Source organism: Centrocercus urophasianus, unplaced genomic scaffold (genome assembly GCF_019232065.1).
Source record: "Centrocercus urophasianus isolate 14NV4802_14NV808 unplaced genomic scaffold, USGS_Curo_1.0 seq_49, whole genome shotgun sequence".
In the NCBI taxonomy this organism is placed as follows: domain Eukaryota; kingdom Metazoa; phylum Chordata; class Aves; order Galliformes; family Phasianidae; genus Centrocercus; species Centrocercus urophasianus.
The window spans coordinates 707,583-735,526 of NW_024885077.1; the positions used below are offsets into that span (position 1 = coordinate 707,583).

A 27,944-nucleotide genomic window follows, 5' to 3' on the forward strand; every position below is an offset into this window, starting at 1 on the left:
TTTTTTTTTTCTCTCCTCGTGGTGCTTAAGTTCTCTCTCAGCCTCCTACACAAGAGTAAATTCTGATGCCTCTCAGCCGTCCCTTGTTTGGAGACCAGCCACACGCAAATAACTGCACTTTTATCTCCCTGTACATATGTAATTAAATCTGGCCCTGCGACTGGAGAGAGGCTGAGAAAGCCCCTGAGCAGGAGCAGAGGTTGATTAATAAGGATTATGTGAGATTGCTGATTGAAAGGCATCAGCAGTGATTGCCAGAGCAGTGGGAATGAAACGAGTGCCTGAAATGGTGTTTGCCACATCTTGTCTTCTATTTGCTCTAAAAAAGAATATTTTCTCTGTCTGTCCTGCATCCCCACATCAATTGTTGCATCCTGTCACCCATCCGTGATCCTTTAGGGGCTGTTACTTCTGCCACCCCGGAGATATACCAGTTTTGACTCTTAGAGCAGTTTATGCCTTGAAGATAAGCTTGCAGGTTTTCCCGAGCTCCTCCCCAAAGCTGTGTGTTTGACTAAGAAGCCGACCTGACAGGTGTAATTTAGTCTTGTTCTCTGTTTGTCTTTAACAGGCGACTGCTATGTCAGTGGACTGCCTGGGACAGCATGCAGTGCTCTCAGGGTGAGTGTGACAATCCCCATTAGAAATGTGTGGCAGTCACTTCCACAAGCCAAATCAGCAACCTTCGGGCTGACCCTCAGCTGAAGGGCTGATAAATTGTTTTGGAAAGGTGCAGCCAAATTCTGTTCAAGGAGCTTCCCAAAGAGGATTCTGGGGAACATGTCCAGTGGGACGCGGTTTACAGACATGAGCAACAACAAAATCAAATGCTGCTATGGCTTTATTGATGTATGCTTTCCCAAATCTTCTGTGGGAGGTGAGGCGTGAGAAAGCACTGTTTGGGTTCTGTTTGAAATAAATACTGTCATTTGCTTAAGATGAAATTTGCCCCAAAGACCCCCATAGTGTGCTTAGGGAGAGGAGCCAAGTTCCTCTCTGTCACTGACCTGTTACTTTAATGGATTCAGTGCAGGGTGATGCTTGTGAGGAGCCAAACACCCTCTGCCTTAGTTTTCTCAGGCTTATTTTCTACCCTCTGCTTTCCTGTTTCTCTTTACGTAATTCACTGTTGTTGCCTCCATCCATGAGGTATTAGCAGAGCTGCATCCATGAGGTATTAGCAGAGCTGATCTGACAGTAATGTATTCCTGCGTGCTAGTCTATTTGCCTTATGTCTCTCTACCTTTGATAAATCAGCTGTAGAACTTGCAATGGGATTCAAGAGGGACACCAAGGGACTGCGTGTGTTTTGTGTTGGTTGTGGCTCTGCTGATAGAAACTCCATGCCATGCAGAGCCCTGGCCCTTTGTCCATGCTGTGCATGCATAGGAGCAGCAACTGAGCAGTTGGTTTGGGCCTAACTTCATATTTCTTCCTCACACCCACCCACTTTAAAGTTTATTTGGGCCGGCAGTGTGCTGAGGGCAGTCTGTCTGCTATTCACTGTCAGGACCAGCTGCTTTTCAGAATTCTCCAGTAGTTGTTCAGGATTTGCCTCCTTTCTTTTAAAGGTGCATAGGAGCCTCAGAGCATAGGAACATCTTCACTCTTCCCCTGCCCTGGGGACTTGGTTCCGGAAGGGCAACAGAGGTGTTCTCTGTGTTCTTTCTCTTGGGAGAACTCCGTGCTCAGAGCAGCTGTACGCTCACCACGCAGCTGACACACGTGATGCTGATGTGGTTAATTATACACAGTTCCATATGTTTTCGTACTGGCCTTCCAGTAGAGTTCAGCGAGCTCACAGTTATTTCTGGGAGCTTTATCTTGTTTGAGAAATGAATCACACTGTGGAGGGAACGTCTCACCTAGCTTATGGGGAGTTGGCCATGTCCAGCAGCAAGCAGAGCACAGGTCCAGCAGCACGCAGACACCTCTCTTCTGCGTATAGAGTTGGCTCAGGTCAGCAATATAACCAGGTCAGCGCAGTGCTGCGTCCACCCACGTTCATACACTGCTGCAGCTGAGCTAGCTGTGTGTGGTTCTGCTTGTACTGCCTGCAGAAGCCCCCAGACATCGCAGTGTGAAAACCCTCAGCCACGCTTGTTAGGGCTGTTGACTCTTGTTCAGATCAGCCTCCACAGGGTGCAGCTGGCTCCTGTGCAGCCAGTGCTCTGTGCACCCAGCCTCAGCCACCTCCTCTCTGCTACTGCTCTAGTCCAGCAAAGTGTATCTGTATGCCTTTGCACCGTTTCCCCGTGCTTGCTGTCCAGGAAGTTTTCTGTAGTCTGAGCTGCCTGTTGCATGTACAGATCTTCAGTGTTTTTGTTGTATTTTTTTCTAACTGTTGTCTGTTTGGAATAGTTATCAAAAGTAGCGTTCTTAGGAAGGTGCTCTCACGTGTTTGTGAAGCTCCTCTGCTTGGCTGTAAGCTCCTCGAGAGCTTGGGCTTTTGGGATCAGCCCTGTGCCATGCCACCTGTCTGTGTCTGTGCCTTGCAGCCGCCGTTTCCTCTACATAGTCAACCTGGATGCACCAACCGAGGGCCATCGGAAGATCTCCCGGCAGAGCAAGTGGGACATCGGGGCAGTGCAGTGGAACCCACACGACAGCTACGCGTACTATTTTGCAGCTTCGGTGAGTCCACTCACTTTAAAAGCAGTAGAGCTCATCCTGTGCCCCGGTTCTCTATGGGTGGAATTCTGCACGCTTGGAAGGCAGCGTGGAGCTGACGTTGGCATGCCTCTGCAAGTCCCATAGCAAGACCAAGGCCTAATTCTGATTTACGGCTAGTGAGGTGAGGTGCTTGGCTTGCTGGTTCTCAGTGATTGGTCACTAAGTGCTGAATCTAGTTTTTCTTCCTTGTGTTTTATAAAGCACCTTGCCAGATAAATCGAGCATCCAAATAGTCCTGTTCTGGAAGGAAGGAAGGAAGGAAGGAAGGAAGGAAGGGGGAGGGGTTGTTCTGTTTCTAACCTGCATTCTGTTAAGAGATTTGTGCACTTATTGAATTTCTTGCTCTGTGCTGTTTTGTTTTCGCCTCCCTGCCTTCCTGGTGGGCTGCGGTGCAGCAGGCAGTCTGGAAATAGCACAAGTCAATACTGGCTCAACACTGTAACAATTAGGGACCAAAGGCAAGGGCTTTTTGTTAAACGTGTGGAGAAATAAATCAGCTGGTGTGAAGAAGCACTGGTGCAAGCCGTGTTTAAACAGTGCTCATCTAATGGCCATCTGAGGCTTGAGTGCAGTTCTTAGCTCTGATGTCTATCAGTGGTGCTATGTAGCTTGCTCACGCAGCATGCTCAGCTGCCAGCAGCAACCTTTGCTGCAGTCCTGGGCCTGATGGCTACTGGCTGGGTGCAGCATATTGTCATAGTGAGATACATTTGCTGAGTTGCTTCTGCTTTTATAGATGAGTCCTGAAACAAGAAAGTAAGGAGGTTTCTTCTGTTATTTTGTGAAAACTCAGTTGAAGATGATTTTTGTTCCTTCTCTTTCTTGGGACTAGCTATTATTGAAATTAAAGGTGGTCTTTAAAGTGGGCCAGTGTTGCAAGTTAGCAGCCTTTTTTGCTTTGCCCTCTGACATTCCCTGGCCCCCAGTGTTTCTCCTCCCAGCTCTGGTATATGACTGACATCTTTCAGGCACCTTCAGCAGCTGTCATCTTCTAAGTGGAGGGCTAACAAACCTTGCCAGGCGGTGTCCTTTGGTGCCACTTCTGAATATGGCATATGAAAAGCAAAACCAAACAAGGAATGCTTTGTGCAGGTTGTGAGTAGAGCAGGAAAGCTTCTTTTCAAACAGCCTGTCAGAGCAATAGTCAGTGATTGCTTATGAGCAGGACCTTCCTGCGAATGGGAGCAGATGCACATCGGATACCAAGCCCCCAAGACAACACCAGACAGCTTTCTCATTTTGGATCAGGATCACTTCCTTAACAGTCTTGCACTTAGCTGGCTTTTTGATCCTGATGCAGTCTGGCCTTGTCCCAGGACTAGAATTTAGCCTGCCTTGTTTAGAAGTGGAAGGTGTCAGCTCTGTGTCCCAGGTCAGGCCTGGAGGTGGTGTGGATGTGTTTACATAAGGCTGTACCTACAGGGCTGAAGTGATATTGGGAAGGCTAACTTAGCTTGCATTCAGCTCTGTGCTGCTTCTGGCCTTCAGTCCTCTCTGAGTCCTCTGCTGAGGCTGCCACATGGAGCTGGCTCAGGTGTGCCATGTGCTGCACCTCTGCATCACTGTGGGTGGAAAGGGAGTGCAGAAGGCTTCCCTCCTGCTTGAGGAAAGCTGCACGCTGTCTGCAGTGCAGCTGATTGGAGGTGGTGCAGTCAGAGGGGAAACCTGTCCTGGTGAGTGGGTGAGGGCTTCTCATTCTTTGACTTATTTCCAGAAGAACCGAACCAGGTCCTCTTGCTGTGCTTGGCTCTGTCTGCCCTCTGGCTCATTCCTAGGGACTCTAAGCCATTGTTTCACAAATGCTATTGTTTGCCATTCTAGATCCTTGTTACTCCTTTTGTGTGGTCACAAGTGCTTGAACAGGAGGGTGATTAAATTGTTGGAAGTATATGCTGATTCTTATCATGAGAAGCACTTTTTTGAAAGCACTTTCATGAAAGTGCTGCTGGTGGGAGGAGCTGTCATCCTGCCATGCCTGGTGCTACAGGCAGTACTTCCTACATGAGGTATTCCACTAAGAGCCTGTGAAACTTCTGGACGTTCTTATCTTGTAGCATCAGCTCTGGAGTCCTGGACAAATCCCACTGAAATTCATTCTACCCATTTCAGTCTTTCTTTCAGTGAGAAACATGCAAGCAGTTTTCCTTGCCCCAAGCTCTTCTATAGCCCTGCTGTGAGCTATTAGAGAACTGCAGTTATATTATTGCTGAGCTGGGAGGAGACCTCCCATTTCAGGGAAGGCTGGAGTGTTTTATCTGTCTGCTAGTTCAAACTCTTGAGAAACAGCTTTGGGGTAGGAAAAAAAAGCCACAAAATGTAAGATTTGTCTCTTCTGTATTATCTTTACCTCTGTCTGCCTGTGCACTTGGAAATGAGGGACTAACACAAATGAAATGTTAAAATCCTGTTATTTGGCTCTGTGTATGGAGTCAGGAGTTGGACTCAGTGGTCCTTATGGGTCCTTTCCAACTAGGGATATTCTGATTTGGCTTTTCTTTGTGAATTTCCAGTCATGGCTCACGACCCGCTGTGCTCGGAACTCTGTATGCACCCAGAAAGGCAATTTCTGTCCCAGAAAAGTGAGAGCTGGCCTGGGCTGCAGTGAATTTTGAGTAGGGCAGAACATGAACTTAAAATACAATGTCTAGTTTCAAGTAATGGTGTGGCTGTGTTTGAGGGAGGATTTATTCCTGGGACGAGTAAAGAAACCCTAAATAACGCTGTCATTGATTGATCAGGTTTGCTCCTGTGGTTTATAGTTAGAGGTAAGCACTTACATCTTTGAGTTTTCCCTGACCTGGCAAAATGGAAGTACTCTTCAGGAGGTGACCCTGAAACCATCAGACTGTGCTGTTCTCATTTGGCAGCGGCCCTGATTGTTGCAGAAGGGAATCGAGGGAGAGCTGAGGAGGACCAGTGGTGATCCATCATCTTCCTTGCTGAAAACTGGTTGTGAACAGGAACAGGCTGCCAGGCTGCTCCTGCAGGAAGAATGTGCCTGCCTGTTGCCTGCAGTTACAGCTTGTTGTTAAGAAATAAAAGTTCTGAGAATATCAGTTTGTGGAATTGTTTTGCAGTGTGATTTTTCTCCTGTTCTTGTTTATCTCCAATTTCAAGTGGATATAATTAGAGCGTAGGCTTTTGAGGGGCCTTGCAGCCTGTATGTTCATCTTTGTTCTGCTTTAGGTCAAGCAAGGGCTTTGTTACTCACAGTAGGAATGATTGCTAGCAGGATATTCAAAGGGAAGGGAACCTGGTCAAGATATGTGGATTCCTGTCTTGCCTTGTTTGCCTGGCACAGTCTCACTTCTCCCTTTGTATTTCAGAGCAACCAGCGAGTTGACCTGTATAAGTGGAAGGAAGGTAATGGGGAAGTTTGCACATCCTTGCAAGGACACACACGTGTGATCAGGTGAGGAACAAGTGAACACTGTGGGCTCTGCTCTGAGCTTTTTATTCATTGTCTATTCATTTATTCTTTTTATTCATTGTCCCTCCTGCCCCATCTTACTTTCCCATTTGGAGGAGCTGGCAGATGTGAAGTGGCTCTCCCCAGTATATTAGCTCAGCCTTCGATAGCTCCAGTGTCATTGCCTGAGGCTGCAGTCCCTGTAATGAGCAACAGCCATCACTGGGGAAACAGCAGCATGCTTATTAAACTGAATCCCAGCCACGTTTCTCTGAGGTAGCAGCTGAATTAAAGCAAATAATCCCAAAGATGAAGTTCTCAGTGAGTTAGTGGTGCTTCAGAGATAGAGATCTCTGCCTGTAGTAAGGGCACACTTTAGTGGCATTGTCTTACTCCAGCTCCTGACTTTAGGATGTAATGGCAGCAAATTGAAAAGGCAGTTGTTTGGGCTGCCTGGAGGCTGTTTGTATCCCTGGTGAGCCCAACAGGGAGGCCTTCCAGAACCAAGGGTTGGTGCCAAGAATGTGTGATAAGGAGGAGTTCACTAAGGTGCTGTGCCTTTTCCTGTGGAGGAAAGAGAGCACACAGGACAGCTATAAAGTCAGTGCTAGGGTGATGTTTCACTGGAATTTACTTAGAAGCATTTCAGTGCTTCTTGGAATTTACCTAGAGAAATGATTAAGATCTTGCTTTTTACTTGAAAAGTTTGAGTAGAAGTCATGGAGTAGCTGTGAGTTTGTCAAATAAATGTACTGGAGCTTGCAAGACACAGCTGCTAACGATGCCTTTCTCTGTTGACTTACGATGTCTTTGTGTTTGCAGTGACTTGGACTGGTCAGTGTTTGAACCAGACCTGCTGGTCACCAGTTCTGTTGACACATACATCTACATCTGGGACATCAAGTAAGAATCCAGATGCTTCTGCACTTCAGGGAAATCACTGGACTCACTTCCATGGTTTGCAGCTTGCACATGCTGAGGGGCCCTGCTTTTGGCCATGCTTGCAGGGTCTACATCTACTTCCCATAGTCTCAAAGAACGGCTTCTGTTTCCCTGCTCTAAGGCCAGCTCAGAGTCAATGAAGGGAAACCCATAGCTTATGGTTAAGCAACAGGCATGCTGCTGATTGGCAGCAGTACCAACTGGCTTCTCTCCCTAACTTCTACAGATCTTTCCTTGGAAGCTTTTCCTGAAACCCAGACGTTTTCCTCAACATTTTTTTCCCTTTAACTTGATGAATGAGCATCATTTCACGGTTCCAAAGTTGTTTTCCTCTAAATGCAGTGGCTGTGGCTGACACTCCCTCAGTGGTGGGAGCAGTAGTCAGGAACCTTTTCTTGTTTGTGACTTCCCTGGATTCCTGATGCTTTCTATCACGCGTTACTTCACAGTAACAGATCTGTCCAAACCCACCGGTGTTAAAACCTCATTTTCTGTACCTAAGAAACAAGGAGCTGGCATTTGCACTCCTGGATTGCCTTGCTGGCCATGCAGCAGCACTTCATGACCCCTGGCAAGTCACTTTGTTCCTCTCTGCCTTCCTTGCACAGTTGTAATAGAAGGATAATTACATAACCCCACTGCACCAGGGTACCCTGAGGCTTCCTTAGCTCCTATGAAGCACTTACATCCTTGGTTAAATGGTGCTTGAGAATGGCAATACATTATTAATGTGTAATTAAAAGACAGAGCGAGACAATAACTGGCAGTTGTGTTTTTTCTGCCATAATACCTTAATGTCAAGCAAAAAAAAGGTCTCTGAAGGCTGTATCGGAAGCCTTGATTTAACTCCATTGTGCCCTTCCAGCAGTTTGTCTTTGCTTGTGTCAGTTGTCCAAAAAATGCCTGCTCAGATGATTTCTGACTAGCCTGAACATCCCACGTGTGCTAATAATGCCTCAGCTTCCTGGGGGCAGTGAGATCCAAGGGCTGCTGGCCTCCAGCAAATGAACATCCTGGTGAAGCAGCTGTCTCTGATGAAGCCCTAGGGAGGTAACCCTGCAGGAAGGGTAGCTGAAGTTCCCCTTTTACTTTTTCATCCACAAAAACTTTTGGATTAGACAGAAATTCTGAGTGAGAGAGGTGTGGTTCATTTCAGACAACGTTCTGCTTTACAGCAGCCTAGCAAGCTGAAGGCAGTTTTCCTTGTTTCCAGTGGTATTTTTCATGGAAGGGCAGGTAACTTCCTGATAAGCAATGTCAGGTGTTGAATTATTGCCTAGATTCATGTCCCAGCTGCTGCATGTTGTCATGGTGCCACACTGGCTTACACCACTGCAGAAATTGATCTGTCTGTGCAGCTGGCTTTATTTCCTATTAATTTTGTTGCTGTATCACGGACATGAAGTCTTTGCTCTGCAGTCCCTGCTCCGTCTGCCTCCAATCAAGGTGTGCCGGGGCCTGGCAAACACAGCAGTAGCTTTTGCTGAGTTTTTCAGCAGTTCTGTTTGTTCCTTTTAGGAAAGGCTGTTTTGTTGCCTCCTGCAGCAACACCTCAGTGAGCCCAGTGTTCCCTTTGCCTGCCCAATAGCAGCATGCCACCCTGTTTGTGTGTTTCTCTTCCCACATCTCCATCCTAGGGCCTAACTGTGCTGCTGTGGTTTTTGGCAATAATGGCTGGTCCTTCAGCTGGTTACCTCCTTGTTTATTTCATTTAATGTGGCATATCTCAGTTCTAGATTTACCACTTAAGTAAGCGTAGTAGCGTTAAGATGTGTTAAATTCCAAGAGGCAACAATGAAATTAATCCTAGAATAGTGAGGAGCTCTCTGGAGAGGCTGGACTTGCTAGGCTGTGCCATGGGTCCTCACCTTATCCGTGTTGTATTTCAGAGACACCAGGAAGCCTACAGTCTCGCTCTCTGCAGTAGGTAAGTATGCTGTGGATGTGTGATGTCTGAGGTCAGTGTTGTGTGCCTCTGCTGTTATTTCTCCCTTTTTCCCATGCTCTGAGGCCAAACATAATGGAAATGCCACCATGGGTGATTGTCTTATGTAGGAGCAGCCCAAGAGGAGTTCACAGCTCCTATTAGAGGAGCAGAATGCAGAAGGAATGTGAAATAAGGGTGAAGTGCAGAAATTTCCTTGTGCTGCTGCTTTTTAGGGGTGGGTGAAAAGAGCTTCTGCATTCCTTTGCTGCCTGCCAGCCTGCTGGAGCTGTGGGGTTTTTGGCATGGAAACGGAAGAGAAAAGGAACTTATTGGGGTTGTTTAAAAGCTGGAGTGAAAGACTGATGAAATTAAGCACCCAGAACCTTCAGCAGGGCAGTCAAACAGCATGTGTGCATTCTGAATATGATCAGCTTCTACCCTGCTTAACCACACTGCTTGTCTTCTCTGTGCTGCTTGTCTGCAATTTCTCCTTTCCTTTTATGTTTGATTGAATTGAGAACCTAAACCATGCTCCAGGCAGTGGTATGGTATGCTGCCAGCTGCCCAGCCTGCCCCTGGCTGGGTGCTTCACTGGAGCACATTCAGTGTGCTGGGAGCTGCAACGACGACGTGAAGATGCTTTCTATGAGCTGTAGTCACTCTGGAAAGGCAGCTGTCATGGCTGTTGGCAGTGCCCAATCTGGCCACCTGTGATGCTGCCTGCTGGCAAGTGCTGTGTCCATCCTGACCAGCAGCCTGTTGGAGTGGAGCAAGGTATAGATGAGGAGCAAAACTTGTCCTTTTCCTGACTTGTTGTTCCTGGTGCTGCAGCAGTCCTTGTCACGTGCATCTTATGTTCTGCTTAGATCTCCTTTGGCTGCACATCTGCAGTGGCTCCCCATCCCTCCCAGCTGGGAAACCTCTCGACCACAGCAGTGCAGAAACCTTTCTGGATTGGCGAGAAGCAGCAAAAATCATACTGAATCAGAGACAGGCTGCACTCTGTTCTGGTGCCTGGGGTGAGGTTTCATAGGTCAGCTGAGCAAGCCCAGTACCCAGCTCCCCAGAGAGCCTCCTTCCTCCCACGTCTGATTTTGTTTAGTGCTAGTTCAGACGTTTGTGTGAACCCTTCAGTGAGTGGATCAACTCAATCAAGTGGCAGCTTCTTGGCAACTCTTTACCTCTGGACTTGCTTTTTGTCAGACTGACAGGATGAATCTGCTCACTGTGCAGCAGGAGGTAGGTTGTGAAGGCATAGCAGCAGGCTGTAAGATCTCTCGTTGGCCTCACCTGTCTGATGGCTTAAAATATTTGGAAAATATTGGCAGAAAACGATGAACAGAACATGTATTTTTCTTATAATGTCTGAACAATCCACATTGAGCAAAGTTTAGTATTGGAAATTTCCAGCCAGCTTCTGATTTTAGGTCCTTGGCTGAGTCCCTCATGATGCCTAGACCATCTCACAGTTTCTTTACCTTATGTCTTTGATTTGTGGTGTATTTTGACAGTTTCTTAGGTTGGCCTTCTGGTCCACCCAGTGTGGGTGAACTACAGTCTTCTCCCACATCTTTACTTTAATCATAGATGAGTATCACTAATGCCCTGTGTGGCATCTGGTTGTACAGAAGGTGGTTGGGAGCCAGGTGAATCCATCTCTGAGAACTGGGAGGTAGTTTGAATGAAAGTGGAAGGGTCTGGGGAGAGGAGTAATGCATGTGCAGTTTTCATCGAGAAGAAGTTGCTCCATGTGAGCTAATGAGCATGGATATCTTAATCCAGTGCAGCCCATGGTACAACAAGCATGCAATTGGAACACCCTTGCTTCAGTGTCTTCAGGGCACAAACACAAAGATGAGAAATCAGGAGTTATTCATTTTCATGCCACGCTTCTTGTTGGCTTCTGGGGTACCTTTCCTCTGAACTGCCTTTCTTGTGCTAGGAGCAGCTCTAATAATGGGTCAGGAGTGTGCTGTGCCACTTCTTAATTGCTCGTTTTGACCTGCTTTGTTTGTGCTGCAGCTGGAGCTTCCCAGGTCAAATGGAACAAGAAGAATGCCAACTGTTTAGCAACAAGCCACGATGGGGATGTCCGAATATGGGACAAAAGGGTGAGTTGAGGGTCTGTTGAAGTGCATGTGCAGATTCCCACCTTCCATATGCAGACTTCCTTCTGATAAATACTGGGGAAAAAAGTACTGCTTTATCTGCAGTCTCTTCTGTGGGGTGATTTAAACATGAGTCTGGAACCTAGAAGACGGAAGACAACGTTGATAGCATCCCTCCCCAGAAATTATCATAGAATCGTAGAATGGTTTTGATTGAAGGGACCTTAAAGCTCATCCAGTTGCAACCTCCTGCTATGGGCAGGTTGCTACCCACCAGATCAAGGCCCAGGATCCTATCCAACTCTGCCTTGAATGCCTTCAGGGATGGAGCATCCACTGCTTCTCTGGGCAACTTGTGTCAGTGTCTCACTTGACGCTGGGTAAAGAATCTTCCCATAACATCTGACCTAAATCTCCCTTCTTCTAGTTTAAAAACATTCCCTCTAGTCCTATCGCTACCTGCCCATGTAAAAAGTTATCCTCCCTCCCGCTTAAAGTTCCTTTTAAGTACTGGAAGGCTGCCATGAAGTCTCACTGGAACCTTCTCTTCTCCAGGCTGAGCAAGACCAGTTTCCTCAACCTTTCCTTGGTAGGAGAGGTGTTCCTTCCCTCTGATCATTAATTATGCCCGTTTATGCTTTGCTGATCTCAGAGTACTTAACTGTATTACTGAACATGAAAGTGTGGTGCAGGGCTGCACTTGGTGACTGTGGAATTTACCTCACCTTTCACAGCTCTTTTCCTTCCTTTCCAGCTGTTTTACTGAGCTAATACCTTCTCTTGGCAGGAGGGTGTTCTACCTCTTGCCCTTGTTCAAGTGTTGCTTTTTATGCCAAAGAGCTGAGCCAAATTTCGGAAGTCCTTTGCTGAGAAAGAAAATGTCTCTCCTTCCAGAAACCCAGCACTGCAGTCGAATACTTAGCAGCTCATCTCTCTAAAATCCATGGTCTGGATTGGCATCCTGACAATGAGTACACGCTGGCCACTTCCAGCCAGGACAACTCTGTCAGGGTAAGTATTGCTTCTGGGACTTTTGCCTGGGAGGCATCAGGATGGTGGAGCAGATTCTGTTCTCGTAATGCACTGGGCAGTGCTTGCCATTGGCAAGATCTGGATCCTGGATCCTTATGTCTGTTTTCTGGCAGCCTGTTTGTGTTGAACCAAGGGTGTGCTTACAAAGTAGACACAGAGAAATGATTGCAGGATGGATGCACATGTGCCATAGTTAACACAGCTGCAGTGATTTGAAACTGAAAACAGCTGCCTCTGCCTGTTGCTTGCCAGCAGTGCCTCTTCCCAAAGTGTGGAGTTGCCAGCCTCGAGCTGATTGCAGCAACTTGGTGGGAGCCATGCTCCAGCCCCTGGGGTTCTCAAACTCATGTGAAATTGGGTTATCAGTATGTCTGCAAGCATTGCAATGCAGAGCCTTACTTGAGGGGGAATAGTGTGCTTGGTAAGTCAGCCAAATGGAATTTATTCATGTTCAGCTAAGCTCTGAGGCGAATGCAATTGATGTGTATTCTATCACAGCAAAAGATTAGATTCTTCATTACAGAATTAGCAATAGCAACAAGGTGGGCCTGCCTCCAGTCTGGACTGGCACATGGGTTAGTCCAGACCTTCAGGGTACCTCGTGGCTCTGAAAGCCCAAGCAGCCTCCCTGTCTCCATGCTCTAATTACTCAAGCTGCGATCACTGTGGACATGACCACAAATCACTTGTTTTCCAAGAGCTGCTGCCAGATGCTGATCACTTGGTATTTGTCCTTTGGGGCCATCTCTGTTGTTAATGAATGGGGGTTCTAATGATGCTGTGTGCACCCTGGCGTATTTCTCACTGTGTTACATCTAATGACAGCGTGGAAAGCTGCAGCTTTAAAAGCATGGCCAGCTGACTTGTGCCTCTGCTTGATGGTTTTGTCTGGTTTGTTTTGTTTTCTTTTCTTTTTAAAGTTCTGGGATTACCGTCAGCCTCGGAAGTACCTCAATATCCTTCCCTGCCAGGTTCCTGTCTGGAAGGCGAGATACACGGTGAGTGAGAAACACCCACCAGCCCCACTTATGCCGTGAGAGCAAAATCATGAAGGCATGTTAAATAAAGAACTGCTGCAGTGCTTCTCGCCACTTCTACTTGATGTTAAATTGATTTTAAAGTCCCTTATGGTGCTTACAAGGCCTAGAAAAGTGATGTCTGCAATGGGGGCATTCAGGAGAAGAAATCACTGGCAGTGTGAAATCCCAGTCTTTGGCATCATCCTGTTGGGGATGAAACTGAGGTGTGAGTGATTGGCTCTGGGAGCAGGAGGCTTGGAAAGCAGCTGCTGCTCTCGCTGTCCTGTTTTTTCACTCGTGTCCAGCACTGGTACACGTAGCACAGACATTTGCCCTCTCTGAGGGCTTTCTCTGCTCCCTAGATCTCTAGTTGTGGCACACTGAGCTCTTATAGCATGTCAGATTCAAGAAGTGGTGCTTTTTGATAGAGCAAACACACAGCTGTGTGAAGCTAAGATTCTTCAGATTAGTCATACCTGTTCTCTTCTCTGGACATCTAAATATGTCCTGAAGTCAGTACTGCCTCTTGAGGCTTTGGTTCCTTTTCCTCATCCCCTCGTGGGGCTGTAAGAACGGGTTATAGTGTTCCTCTGAGAGTAGCTGCCAAGGCTCACCCCCTTGGAAGCAATTCTTGCAGTGATTGGTAAACTGCAGTAAGGATCCCATGTGAAAAGTCGATGCTGAAACCACTCCAGCCTCACAGTGGATAACTGAGGAAGCAGCAGAAAAAAGTGGCTAACCTTAAGTGAGCTGCGTTGACTCTAAGCACGTTACATCTTTTCCCTCTTAAGATGCCAGTTTTACACAGCAGATGCCTTGTCACTTCTGCTTTAGGCCTGGTTCTGCTTAGTGCTGAGCTCATTTAAAATCAACATGTTCTTATGGATGATGGCAGTAGGTGAGAATTACAGAGCATGCTAACAGCAGGGCAGTGTACCTCAACCAAAAGGTGTTTCTTTCTCAAGCCTTTCAGCAATGGGCTGGTGACAGTGATGGTTCCGCAGCTCCGACGAGAGAACAGCCTACTTCTCTGGAATGTCTTTGACTTGAACACACCTGTTCATACCTTTGTGGGACATGATGACGTGGTGCTGGAGTTTCAGTGGAGGAAACAGAAAGAAGGTGAGATCAGGGCTGGGCTCGGTGCTCTCTCTCCTGCCCTGCTGCCATCAGCTTTCCATGGCTCCTGGCTGCGATGCTCATGTTGTCACCCTCTGACTCTTGCCTTTCTTTGGAGCAGCTCCAGCTTGCTTTCCTGCCCCTGTCTGCTGCTGTTTCCCCCCCCCAAGCTACAGCTGTTTTCCACTCACTTTATCGCAGTGGCCTCAGAAGCATTGCCCTGTTGTTTCCATGCTAACAAAGCAAATCCAGCGAATGCTGAGTGGGTCAGCGGTGACTCTAACTGCTTCCTCTCCCCTGTGAGTCTATTTTTAAATGTATCTTTCAGAATAAATTGTGCAAACTATTAGATGGGTGTATGAGTGCAGGCGCCCTCCCCCTGCTCAGAGCTGCAGGCTAACCAGTTAACCCCTTGCATTGCTGCCTGGGTCGCAGCCTCCAGCGTGACCACGGAACCAATGTTCCCTCCTTTTCCATATGCTGGCAAAGGCAGGAGAGGGAGAGCGTGGGATGGAGAGGCTGCTGACAGAGTTCAACCCTGACTGCATTTTCCAGAGTAGGCAGCTAAATATAGGAAATTCCAGAACCTCATCTACCATCGGCAGAATGAACATGCCTGGCTTTGATGGTACTGCTTTGCAGTGTAGAGGCACACAGAGCTGGAGGGATCCTCCAGATTGGAGGCGTTACTGGCACACAGTTGAGCTGGGAGTCAGTTTCATCTCTGCTCTGCATAGCTGTCTGTGAGTGAATGGGAGTCCTACACTGGTTCTCAGGGCTGCTGTGGGACTCCTGCTCTCATTCCCAGGGATGTTCAGTGCTGTAATCTCTGACCTTGGAGCCTGTGCATCTGCCAGTTACTGGTGGTGAAGCTGACAGAGCACTGGACTTGGATTTAGGAGACCCGAATTCTAATCCAATTGTGCTGCTGGTTGCTGGGGCAATGCAATTAAGTCACCTTTTTCTCTGGTTTTTTTTTTTTTTTTTTTTTGCTTTTCTTTGAACAAGAGGTAAGCAATATGTCTATGTGAGCAATATAGAACAGGATCTGGAGGTGCAGTCTAAGAAAGCTTGTGTGAATGTTCAAGCAGATCTGAACCACACTTGCACTGTCTCAGTTGAATTCGTGTATACATACCAAGGCTGGAAGTCATGCTTTTCTCAAGGAACATTAATCATACGAGCATTTCCAGTCCACTTCAGTGCAAAGACAGCCAAGATGCCTCAAGATAGCACAAATCTCCTTGCACAGAGTCTGCAGTGCTGTATTTAGACAGCCACTGCGCCTCCACAGAGGGGTGTCAAAAGCAGTTGTGCAGCAGCAAATTCCTAAACAGCAGCAGCTGTTTAACAAGGGAAATTCAAACTGTATCACAAGGCCTACAAATGGACATAAATAGCCTGGTACCTTTATCTGCTGCTCAGTAGTATGTGTCTAGATGTATTTGGTTACAACCTGAACTTGTCTTGGCATCAGCAGCTCTTTCAGAAGGAAAAGGATGCCTAGGGCCAGGCTACTGTAGCGTAGGAATGTTTTGAACTGTTTGCATCTTAAAATGCCTTTCAGTTCATCACCTGTTTCAACTTTGCAGTAATGTAAAAATGAATCCATTTCTCAAGTACTTCTCAAATCACTTCTTCCGCGTCAGTAAGCTTTATGGGCAATCTTGTTCATTCCTGGTTTGAAAACCTGTATCACATTCATTATATTTATTTTGTGGCTTTCATCTGTAAATTATACCCTAATTAGAGGCATGGTAACTGTGGTGCAGGAGGAGGCCCAGGTCAATTCAAAGCAGGATAGGAATCATAGGATTTGTGAGTTCTGCCTTTCAGTGTAGTGCCTTGTCCACACGACCTCCCTGCCAGCTTGCTTGCTTCTGTTTGCACTTAAAGCAGCACAGAGATACGGTCTCAGTTTTCGGTTGGGTCTATAAGTTTCTGTCCTTTTTAGGTTCTAAAGACTACCAGCTGGTTACGTGGTCCCGTGATCAGACTCTGCGGATGTGGCGGGTTGACTCTCAGCTGCAGAGGGTACGTAAACACCTGAACTGCAGGCAGTTTGCTTACAGGCTGGGTTCACCTCCCTTTCATTGCGCTCCCAGTCACTCTTCTGGTATCCTCAGGCTGCAGACACAGCAACAGGCTGCTACTTCAGTTCCCCCTTCAGCTCCAGCCCAAATGTGACAAAAAACATCCCCAGGGAGGCCTGTCTTGAGGCCTGTGTGTGTGTGTGTGTGTGTGTGTGCAAAGCCACTTTGTCATGTAGCAGTAAGCATGCAAGGCTTTGGGGAAGGTGAAGAGCAGCTACTGCCCAGTTGCCTCTGAAGATGCCACCTCTGTTGCTGCCAGACTATTCTTGGCATTCTAGGTATCAGGTAAATGCAGGAATTGCACCCTCTGCTTCATCTCCTGTTTCCATTGACTCTTGGCCCGGTGCAGGCAGGAGGAATTCCAGTGTTCTGCTGGGTGGCAGCAATTACAAAGTGCTAAAGCAGGCTAGGTTAGCTCTGCTGGGCCAGAGCAGAGGGCTCATACAGGCAGGGTGGCCCGTATTGCCCTGCTTGTCTCATCTTCAACTGTGGTTATTTTGGAATGAATGCAAGAATATAAGAAGCAAGTATGAAGTGATATTTCTCTAAATGCCCTTGCATTCTGTAGTTTACAGCTTAGAGACTTACCAAGCCTGGCATCTTTGTATTTGGTAGTGCTTGATGGGCTTCACTTCCATAGATTTGCTATGACTTCCTGGACTTGTGTACATCTGTCATCATAAACACGTTGTGAGCAAGGAGTTTCATGGCTTTTCTGCATGCTGTGTAGGAAAACAGCTCCTTTCATTTGTTAATTTTGCTACCTGATAGTTTTGTTTTTTTTTTTTTTTTTTTTTTTTTCTGATACATACTTGCTCTTAACATTGAAGATGAAATGAGCAAGCAATCTCATACCACCTTGACTGCAGATTTCTGTCATACAGACCTCTTGGTACATCTCAGCTGTCTCCTTTGTCTCTAGTCAAAATATCCTGATTTCCTTCGTCCTCTTTTGGTCATCCTTCTGTATTTCATGGCCCTTTTTCAGCTCTGTTTTTTGGGATGGGGATCAGAATGTTGTTGTTAGCACAGATTTCCTAATATTTCATTTGCTTTTAAAATGTTGGGTGTAATTCCATGAAAACATCAGCTTAGTCTGTTCTCTCTGTCTTGCTCCCTCAGTCAGCTTGAGCTTGTCATTTTTTTTGCCTATGTGCATTGCTTTATATTTAATTGAACCGAAGTTCATCTTTCCTGCAAGGTCCTTCTCTGCCTGTTGGTAGTCAGCCTCTACTTACTACCCTGAATAACCTGGTGGCATCAGCAAACCTGGTCATATTGCTGTTCACCTCCTATTCAGTGTTTCTGATGAATATGTTGAAGCAGGTGTCCCAGCACAGATCCTGCAGGAGTTCTGTGGGTCTGTAACAAACCTCTGTGAAAAGTGACCCTTTATGCCTACCTGATTTACCTGTGGGTAGTTTATTTCTGTCCTTTAAACTGGTTGTTTCTCTGTATTGGACTTCACTCAGCCTCTGCTGGCTCTTGCTCCTCACTTGTTCTTGTTCTTTACCAAGCTACACCCGATGGCATGTTGCTGGTGACCAGTATTGTAATTTGCTACATCATAGCCTTATCCTTTCTTCTCCCTGTGTTTCTTCTCTTCATCTCCTGTTTTCCTGTGCTAAACCTGTGTTTTAAGCTGTCATCGTCTCTGTTTTGGTACAGGACCTAAAGCACTAGGGCCTGTAATATTTACTTGGGCTTCCAAATTCTGAAGTGTGAATGTAAAAAAGCAGATAGCATGCTGCTGTCGCATCTGATGTAAAAATTAAGTGACTTTGACACACGAGCACACTAATTAAAAGTGTTTTTGTTCAAAGTAAAACCTCTGTTACTTAGCCTGGTGATGTCAGGCTAAGTAAGTAAGAAGTGACTTTGTAAGCAAGCAAGGCACTCAGTAGGGACAAAAGGGAGAATGTTGGAAGGAGGAAAAGCAGCCTGTCTTGTCAAAGCAACAGTGCCAAGGTCTGTGACTGTGGGGCACGCAGGCTCACCTTGCAAATCCAGAAATCAGTTGTTTAGTGGCTTTTCCTTGTTTTCTGTTGTGCAGCATGTTGGTGTGCTTGTTCTTTTCAGCTGTGTGCTAATGATATCCTGGATGGAGTTGATGACCTCATCGATGGGATTTCTCTTCTGCCTGAGCCAGACAAGACCCTTCAACCACAGGACTCTGAGCCCCAACACAGCTCTGGACATGGGGATGAGGAAGGTGAGGCAAGTGATGAGTTGGGGAGCTCTAATACCAGCTCTCTTTGTGTTGGGAAGAAGATGCATCACAACCTAAGAAAATAACACTGTAGGCAGAGCACAAACTGGTGTTGTTTCAGAGGTTACTGGATTACTGTTTGGGGGGAGAGAAAACACAAGGGCTTTCTCAGGATTATTCTACCAACTTTCTTTCTCTTCTAGCATAATGACGTCATTTTAGTTGTAAAACAAATCTCTTCCTTGTCACTAGTAGCACTTAATAGCATTGCCTTTAGCTCATCTTTGTGGCTTCCTGCCAGAAATAAGGTAATCAGAAAATCAGTTCTGATTCTTAAGAATGCATTTCAGTTTAAGCTGAGAGGTGAATGAGATCCATGGAAAAGGGAGGCTCATGGATAAAGTGCTGTGACACAAACTGCTTGCCTGGTATCTAAATCCTTCTGCTAGAGACACTGTGTGAAGTGATCTGAGAAGAACATGGACATATTTGCAGTGTCTTCTCCCGTCTTCCAAAGTATTATGGAGAGAGCTGCTGTCTTTTTCCCATGTGCTGAGAGCAGAGGAAGAGGGCTGTAAACTCTATCCCATGAGTACCAGGCAGTTAGATAGAGCTTCTCAGCGAGCACTGATTTGTCATTATGGAAGAGAAGGCAAACAAAGGCAGGAATGTGGAGCAGGGTTTGTGTGGTTAAGGCTCTGGCCAGGTTAAACATTCAGGGTAATAGTGTTTGAAGAGATTAGAATAAAACAGAAGAGGCTGCAGCAGCTGAGACCCAAGGTGGTGATGTGCACATGAAAAAGCCATCTAAAGAGGTTTCTATTATCTAAAGGAAGAAGAGGAGGAAGAATGCAGTGCTCCCATGTCTGTGTCAGGTTGGGTTTAAATTCACATTTCCTTTCTGTACTGAAGCAGGGTGCTACAATGGATGCCCGTGTGGCAGGTTTATAGGAAAGCAGTTTGATTCTCCTTCTGGGTTGCCAGCAAGCTGAAGAGAAGGTGAGGAAATGGTCTGATAACTGTCCTCTGAATCATAGTGACAGCTCTGAGGTCCCTTAGGGAAGCTTTTCCTGATGCTGGAAGATTCCAGCCCAGTGAAGTTCCTTTGTAACCTCCATGGGTGCTCACAGAACAAGCTTCTAAAGGTTGCCAGCACCTCTGTCTCCATGAGGATTTTAGAATATGATAGCAAGTGTTCTGGCTCTCTGTGCTTACCATGAGCAATCCTGTATGAAGAGGCACAGACTCTCTTGCTCTAGCTGAGAGTATTAAGAGAAGGGATGTCATTCTGACTACCTGATCTCTCCAAGGGAGAGGGTCTTTCGTGTCCCTGATGAGGTCACATCCATGGTGTGGTTTCTGTGTGGGTCTGGTAAGACTTCCTTTGTTTCAGAGGGAATTAAAATTAAAATTAAAAAGGGAAATAAAAGTCATTAAAATGACTTTTCTGTAGGAGGGTAGATGTTGTTGCAAATAGTATGACTTCACGATCACTGCACGAGTAAGTCTCTAGGTAGGAGTTTCAGCTCTTTCCAGTCCACAAGCAATTGTGGACTGCTGATGTGAGCCACCCTGGAAGTGGCTTAATTTCCATTGCAAAGTCTCCATGTTAGGTTAGTAAAGCTCTATGGGGGATCTTTAAAGAGAATGATGCTCTACAGATAAATTGGAAAGCACACCAGCTGTGCCTTCAGTGTACAGCTCTTCTCACTGGTTGTTGCCTATAAAAGATCATTAGGAATCTGGACAGATATGTGGGCTTTTGGAGATTAGAAGCTAATTGGAAGGGAAGAGGGGGAGAAGGCAAAGGGAAGGCAGTGCCCATTTTAGGAACCTCAGGGATGGCTTTTTAGTTAAGCTGTGGTGGTGTCTTTGAGCTAGAAATGATTATCTTCCCTGAGAGCCACTGATCTTCCTTTAATCCTTTTTTCAGTTCCCTATTGTGAGATGTATATATAAGCACTATAATAAAATCACAAATAGGAATGAGTAGCTAAGCATCCTACCTGTCCAAATTCAGCAGCCAGCTGGGCAGCAGTAAAGCCAGATATATTTGTCCCAGCAGCAAAGACAGTGACTTTCAGGCAAACCCCTGTACAAGGATAGCCTTTTTTTTGCATTTCTTGTTTTCTGTTTTCTCCCTAAGAATAGTCTGTGTGAGATCAAGGTGAGAATGACAGCTGAGTAAATGGGACGTCCCTTGTATCTTTTGATGTTTCTGAGGACATATTTGGTCAGCTTAGGAAGGGTTGCCACAGCAAAACCCCTTGAACAGGAGCTTCATCTGTCCTAATGGAGGTGGGTAGCAAGAGTTAAGGCAAGAGCCAGCCAGGCACAGCAGGCAGTGACCAATTCTTTTGAAACTCAGTCGAATTGGCTATCTTAACCGTAATTCCTACTCAGCAGCACTTGCCTGGCTCTTTAAATACATTCTGTGTTTGAGGGGTTATTGTCCTCCTGAAAATATTGATAGTGGAAGAGGACAGCTAGATCCAACACTTAAATGAGTCTTTAAGGACTGTTCGCTAGAGTGCTTTACAACATTAAATGGACACTGCTGCTTCAAATTAATTACCTCTCCTAAGGCCAGAAATACCCTCTCCTCCCTCCCAAAGCCTTATTCATCAGATTGCTTTGGATGCATTCCCTGAAAGCCAAGAGCGGTAGAGTATGAATCCCAAGACCAGAGCTCCTCCTGGAGACTGCTTTGGCAGTACTTCTTTCCTGCCAGACCGAGAGACTCCAGTTCATCTGTTCATGTCTGGCAGTGCTGTGTAGGGAGGAGAAGGTGTCTCAAATGAGTGGAGACCAGACTGTTTTAAGGCTGTATGGAGTACAGGTGGCTTCTTTAACCTTCTTGGGAAACCATTGTGCAGACAGATTGTTTTTGTTTTATGAACAAGGCTCTGAAGTCTTCCTCTAAACGACAGCTTAGATCCTTGCCAGGTAGAGCTCGTGCTTTTGTATATCAAAAAGCTGCCTGTTCTCCTTGCTGCCTCGTGGCATTGCATGCCAAAGCTCTACTCTAACTTGTCTTCGCCTGTAATGCATCTTTTCTGCCAGCCTTAAAAGAAGACTTCCTGAACGACCTCCTGGTGGGAAAGAAAACAGACCAACTGGGGCTGCCTCAAACACTGCAGCAGGAGTTCTCACTGATCAACGTGCAGATCCGAAATGTCAACGTGGAGGTAGTTTTCTTTCACCACTTGGCTAGAAGGGGATGTGGGCAAGCTGGCTCGTCAGAGCCTTCTGAAGGGAACTCTCCTGCTGCAGTGGGTTTATTTTGAGCCGTAGAGATCCTGTTGGCCATGGCTAGTAGAAAGGAGGATAATTGCAAACACTGGGAGTGCGAGAGGTATTTCAGCATAGTAACTGTGCTGGCACTGGCCCCAAGGAGGCTGGACTGTGTTTTTCTTCTGCCAAAACTGCAGAGGGGCTTGTTCCAGTACGTGCAGCTGATCTCATTTCAACTGTTTCTGAACTCAGTCAGATCAGCCCTCACTGTCCCACGCTCTGGCCCTCAGTTTTGGCATCTCTCTTTCACAGCAGAGCCTCTTCTGTGTGTGGAAGGTGACTGAAGGCCCAGTGCAGTGCTGGAATAGCAGGCTTGGGGCTGCTGCCTGTCATCTTTCCCCACCACTGTGGTTTCACATTTTCAGATGCCTTCCTGAGAGTCCTGTATGGTCGTAGATGCCTGTTAGTGCTGCGCTGGGCCTGAAGTGTTCTGTGGCCAAGGGCAGGGGGGTGGAGTGCGGCAGCTGTTGGGAGCTGCCTGATTCCTGCTGCAGCCTGGGCTGGCTGGAGTCTCCAGATGCTGCTGGACTGGCAGTCTGCTGGTGAAAACTGTTCCCTGGGTTTTTTTGCTGTTGCTGTGTTCATTGCCCGTGACAACAGCACGACTTTGTCTTATGGGTGTGCAGGGGAATCAGTCCCTCAGTTTGAATTGAAGCCACCACAAGTTAAAAGGTCCTTGGAGATCTGAATGCAAGGCTATTGCTGTTCCTCACACAGATGGATGCGGTGAATCGCAGCTGCACAGTGTCAGTGCACTGTGGCAACCACCGAGTCAGGATGCTGGTGATGTTCCCTGTCCAGTATCCCAATAATGCTGCACCATCCTTCCAGTTCATCAACCCGACCTCCATCACTGCCTCCATGAAGGCCAAGCTGCTGAAGGTATGTGGTCCAGCAACTAGACACGTGCTCAACACCTGCTGTCTAGACTTCTGGCACAGTCAGACCTTGCTGAAGGTATACCACAGACTGTTTGAATTGACGTATTCTGGAGCCTGTAGGATGGGGTGTTTGTTGGCGTTGCAGCCTAGTTCTTTCTTTTCCCCACTGATGCTTTTTGAACATGTTTTTCTCTGCATCTTGGTATGAGTGTCATGTGTATTACCTGAGGATCCTCCTAGAGCAGCTGCCCCAAGTAATAATAAAAATTTGTCATAATAGACAAAATGACCAGCAAAGCATCCATTTGCAAAATGGCAGTATTTCTGAGCTGGCATGTTGTTTCCTGCTTTCCTCTAAGAGCTGTTTTAAGAGTTTTGCACAGAGCCCATTAATTCCAGATCAAGTGTTTGATCAATTGATGCAGGAAGTCCTATTGCTGCTGAAATCGCTTCTCCTGCAGCAAGGGCTGCTCTCCCTTGCTGCTCCTGTAAGAGCACTAGGAAAGCAGGCTTATTTTACCTTTGGACCACAAAGAAAGGATGAAGTGCTAGGCTATTTCCCAGTATTTCCTAGTGTAAAGCACATAGAGGTGGTGACAGAAAGCATTGCTGGCTTTGGACTTGTTTTCCCTGCATTTTGTTGTGTTCTGCTCAAAGCAGAGTGGAGGATCACAGATGCTTTGTGTCTTCCTTGGAGAGATGAGACTTTTTTTTTTTTAATATTTGACTGCAGACCATTGGGAATGGTTTGTATTTGAATGGAAAGGAATGATGAGAAGTTGCTCTTTAAGGGAAGGAAGCAAGAACCTGGGGTTTCAAAGTGTATGAGTGCCTCAGCTTTGGTCCTCCCGTGTCTAACAGTGTTATGTGTTAGGGCTGAAATGGCTGCCTTGGAGCAAAGTAGCCTCAGGCTTAGGCCTAAGCTTATCCATCAGGCAGAAGGACCCGTTTGGGTTCCTTCTTGAAAAAGCTGGATCCAGTTTGCCACAAACTGGTATGGAATATTATGGGCTACAGTAATACAGAAGCCCAAAGCCTGGATCAGGATGTGCTGAACATCGGTGAGCCCTCAGCGCTCTGATCAAAGCTCAGTCATTCTTTCCTTGAAGCAGGCAGCGCATCAGTGGGTGAGTGTGGCTCCAGTGGGTGCTCTGGGATGTCTCTGGCCCTGCAGTCTCGTGAGCCTGGCAACTTTGCTGCTCTGCAGACAAAAAACGATGTGGGAAGGTGCGGATATAACCATGACTCAAGCTGTATCTTGCATGTATTCCAGATTCTGAAAGACACTTCCCTGCAGAAAGTGAAGAGGAACCAGAGCTGCCTGGAGCCCTGCCTGCGTCAGCTCGTCTCCTGGCTGGAGTCTGTCGTGGTATGGAGAATTCCATGGGCTCTCTGCCCTATTTTGTTGTCTTCTCTCACATCCCACGCTTCTGACTCTGCATGGAGAGTCTGGCCTCATTAGGCATGTAAATAGACCCCTGTGACTGGCTGATAGATGTGTGGAAGTTCTTGTGGTTAATGTTGAAGAAAACAGAGTTGGGTGATCAGGCCCTGAAGCTTTGCTGTTGTGCGGGTGCTCACTAATAATTAGGTTAGCAGGAGTTACTGTTGGTTGCAGCATCACAGTGGAGCACGGTGGCTTTCCAGCTCTGAGCAGATCTCACTGACCAGCAGGGCATGGATATCAGCTGTAGAAGAAAATAAGATGTCAGGAAGGTGATGAGTTCATTCTGGTCTGAAAGGCAGTGGCTGAAAGGCAGTGGCAGATGTCTTTACCTCTCAGTTGTATTCAAAGGTCGTGCCAACCAGAGGGCTTTTGTTTTCTTCCTTTGAACAAAGATGTGAAAGTCTGGTTTTTTTCTAAAGCTTTGTGCAAGGGTTATATAGGGTTGATACCACAAATAAATGCAGGTCCCACTCTGCCCTTAGCTGAGAGATTGGTGATACCTACTCAGCATCCTGGTGTCAGGTAATAGGTCTGTGGGTGGGTGCAGTGTACTGTAACGTGTGTTTTTAGCATTCTGAAAAAGATGAGTCTTCTCAGATTTCTTTTTCAAGAGGTTTTGTTTATTCATCATGAATAAGGGATCTTTTTTGTTTGGAGGTGTTTTTTTAATTTTTTAAATTTTCTTTTTTTCCATGTTGGAAGCTTATTTCTGTTTGGTTTCAGCAGTACTTGAATGGAAAATTTGAGTCAGATGCTTTTATAGGATTCCTTTAGACCTGAGCTGTATCTTTTCCAATTGAATGCAAATTTCTGCCAGAATTTCTCAGGGCAGACCTGAGATCTCCCAGACTTTCACCACCTGCCTCCCTCACTTCAAGATGTCCGGCTTTTATTTGACACCCCCACGTTTGCATGGGGTGTCAAGATGGTCATCTTTAAGGTGACTTTGTCTTACTGGCGTCATCGAGGTACCAGGTTTTTCTCAGCTTTGTGTTTAGTTGCTGGGAGTCACATCTGAAGGTCAGATTTCCTATATAGTTTTCCCTCGAGACCGCTGTTTCCACCCTAGTTGAGCTCTGCATTTCAACACAGCCGTGATGGGAGAGAGCTCTCCATACAAACAGCAGTGCAGAGGAGCACTTGGCTCAGAGGTACGCATGCTTGCAAACGCTTTCGGAGCCAAAGTGGTAGCTGTGCTCTCTTCTTGATCTGCTTTGACTCGAAGGAGAGGTAGATGTCTGTGTGAGGCTGCTTGGCACGAGGATTCCCAGTGCTCCAGCTGGGTTTCCTCCATGTGGCAGCAGGAGCATGACCTTGTCTAACTTTCTGTTTCAGAACCAAGAGGACAGCACGTCCAGCAACCCCTATGCTCTGTCCAACTCCGTGACGACCCCCCTGCCCACCTTTGCCCGGGTCTCCAATGCCTATGGCTCCTACCAGGACTCAAACATCCCATTTCCACGGACCTCTGGAGCCCGGTTCTGTGGTGCAGGTTAGCCTCGTCACTGATGCAATGGCAGCCATCAGAAGAAGGGTACTTAAAAGTACATCTTGGGGAACAGTTGCATCTGAACAAGACAAGGCTTTGCTTGCTGCCATGCAAGGAGTATTAAATGCTTCTCATGCAGCTATATTGTGATAAATTTGCAGATAATGGGCCTGCTTGCAGTTGGTGTTCCATGTGGGATTTTAGGATACAGATCTGGAAATCCAGAATTGATGGAAGAGATGGCCTTTGGCACAAGGCATGCCAAGGCACTGATGTATCTCTTCATTTTCCAGCAGTCTGGGGGTAGCTTTTATCCTTCCATAGTTCCCTCCTGCCCACATCAAATTGCTGCATGTACTCTGGCTCTTGTGTCTTCACAAAATGTAACTTTGGGTTGAACTTATCCTTTGTTAAAAGTTATTCTTGTTACTCAGTGTTTTGAAAGTTTTTTTTTCATACACATTTCACTGAATTCCAAGCATAAGTAAAACAGTAATGCTGCATTGAGCAGGCTGAGTGAAACCTGCTCTGCTTCAAAACTCTTGCACCTGGGTGAGTGGCTGAGGACACTTGAAATGGTAGCACATGGAGTAAAGCTTGTGGGAGCACTTTGGAGGTAGTGTCAGATGGCTTGGGTTTTCCTTTCGAAGAGATTTACCAGCTCTTGTGAGTTCTTTGCATGTTAATGGCCTCACTTGCATCTGGAGTATCAGAATGCCGGACAATCCTGGTGAAGAGGTAAAGCACAAAAGTATGTGTGTGTCCAACAACTTGTGTTGCTGCTTTAAGGCAACCAAACATGCTCTTTCAAGCATTTGAAAGAGGTAGATTTGGGTTGGGAAAACTATTTAGAAGCATTCAGAGTAATGGATAGGCCTCTAGGCCCTTCATGCCACCCCTGGGCAGTCTGCTCCTCCTGGCAGAATCTTTATTCTGTGTCCTGTCCCTGCAGGGTACCTGGTGTATTTCACGAGGCCCATGACCATGCACCGTGCAGTGTCCCCAACGGAGCCCACACCCCGGTGAGTTGCCTGCATCACCTTTCAGATGTTACACTGCCACGTGGGCAGAGAGGCAGATCCTGTGCTGGAGCTGTTGGCCCTCAGAAAGCACTGTTAGCTGTGTGGCACAGCCTGGTCCCATAGGTCCCAGACCCCTTCTCTCAACACACCTAAAAATGCTACTCACAGCTTGGGTTAGAGGAGTTGTTTGTCTGAGCCTTCAAGACGTTTTGATGGATGTAAGCTCCAGAAAGCATGTCCTCTTGTTCCTAGGTCCCTGTCAGCTTTGTCAGCATACCACAGTGGCCTCATTACTCCGATGAAGATCCGTACAGAGACTCCAGGCAATCTGCGTTTGTACAGCGGCAGTCCCACGCGCAGTGAGAAGGAGCAGGTCTCCATTAGCTCCTTCTACTACAAAGAGAGGGTAAGCACCGTGCTAAAAAGCCTTCCCAGTACTTCAGCTTTTGACTTGTACTCTTTTCTTACGGCTGTGAGCATTGCTGGTAATGGTAGCTTCACATTCCTCTGAGGAAGGAATCTTTTACAAGCAGCTCTGTAAAAATGTCGTATGGATTTATCTACTGTTAGTAATTTTTTTGCTGATCCTCTTAGCATTTGGCTTGCTTGACTTTAGCACTTTGAGATCTCTCAAGACTCACCATTACAGCTTCCTTCAGTTCACTGCCTCCCTTCGCATTAGATGCGGTTAAAACCTCACACTTGAGAAGCTTTAGTCTCCATCTAAGTACATTGCAGGCCACTCTGATTTTCTCTGCACCCTCGATGTGTATAGCTGCAAAGGGCTGGGGACCTGTGAAGCTTACTGACAGTCTCTTCTGGATTATGGGGTATATTTGAGTGATTTCTGTTACAGGTGTCTCTTTCAGGGATGTGTGCCCCTTTGGACTATTTTAAAGCAAAAAAAAAAAAAAAAAAAAAAGGTCCTTTCATGATCCTCCAAAGACCTTTTAATAACCTGTACCTCTGTTTTAGACATAGGCCTTGTATCACTGCTGTTCACAAGCAAGGCTTTGGGGAAGAGTGGGGATTGTTTCCTTCCAGGGCACATGGGGTGCAGAAGGACAGTTGGAAACTGCAGGGTAGTTCTGCAGTATTAGATGGCCTGATTTGCCATGAGGACGTTGGGCAGAAGAGCTGATGCCATGGGAGCAATCAGCCATGCAGTGTGCTCTGAAACAAACTCCCTGCGCTTCGGCAGGAAGTGGTGTGGCTTACAAAAAGGTAGTAAGCTTTCACTGAGAGCCTGAGAATTCAGGGCATTCAAGCAGTTTGTCACT

At 46.6% G+C, this 27,944-nt stretch overlaps 1 protein-coding gene across 3 annotated transcripts in view; it reads left to right on the plus strand.

Annotated features, from left to right (window-relative positions):
• Positions 1–27,944, plus strand: part of WDR59 (WD repeat domain 59) — a 47,605-nt gene that overhangs the window by 3,263 nt on the left and 16,398 nt on the right. For all 3 annotated transcript variants that reach the window (XM_042834772.1, XM_042834773.1, XM_042834774.1), the window contains exons 2-18: positions 572–621; positions 2,499–2,634; positions 6,000–6,085; positions 6,905–6,985; positions 8,914–8,951; positions 10,974–11,062; positions 11,954–12,070; positions 13,012–13,089; positions 14,076–14,232; positions 16,184–16,263; positions 18,402–18,534; positions 21,595–21,719; positions 22,543–22,707; positions 23,980–24,075; positions 25,489–25,645; positions 26,595–26,664; positions 26,917–27,070. In XM_042834772.1, the coding sequence (XP_042690706.1) occupies positions 572–621; positions 2,499–2,634; positions 6,000–6,085; positions 6,905–6,985; positions 8,914–8,951; positions 10,974–11,062; positions 11,954–12,070; positions 13,012–13,089; positions 14,076–14,232; positions 16,184–16,263; positions 18,402–18,534; positions 21,595–21,719; positions 22,543–22,707; positions 23,980–24,075; positions 25,489–25,645; positions 26,595–26,664; positions 26,917–27,070 (1,812 nt within the window). The remainder of the gene's footprint in view (positions 1–571; positions 622–2,498; positions 2,635–5,999; positions 6,086–6,904; positions 6,986–8,913; positions 8,952–10,973; positions 11,063–11,953; positions 12,071–13,011; positions 13,090–14,075; positions 14,233–16,183; positions 16,264–18,401; positions 18,535–21,594; positions 21,720–22,542; positions 22,708–23,979; positions 24,076–25,488; positions 25,646–26,594; positions 26,665–26,916; positions 27,071–27,944) is intronic.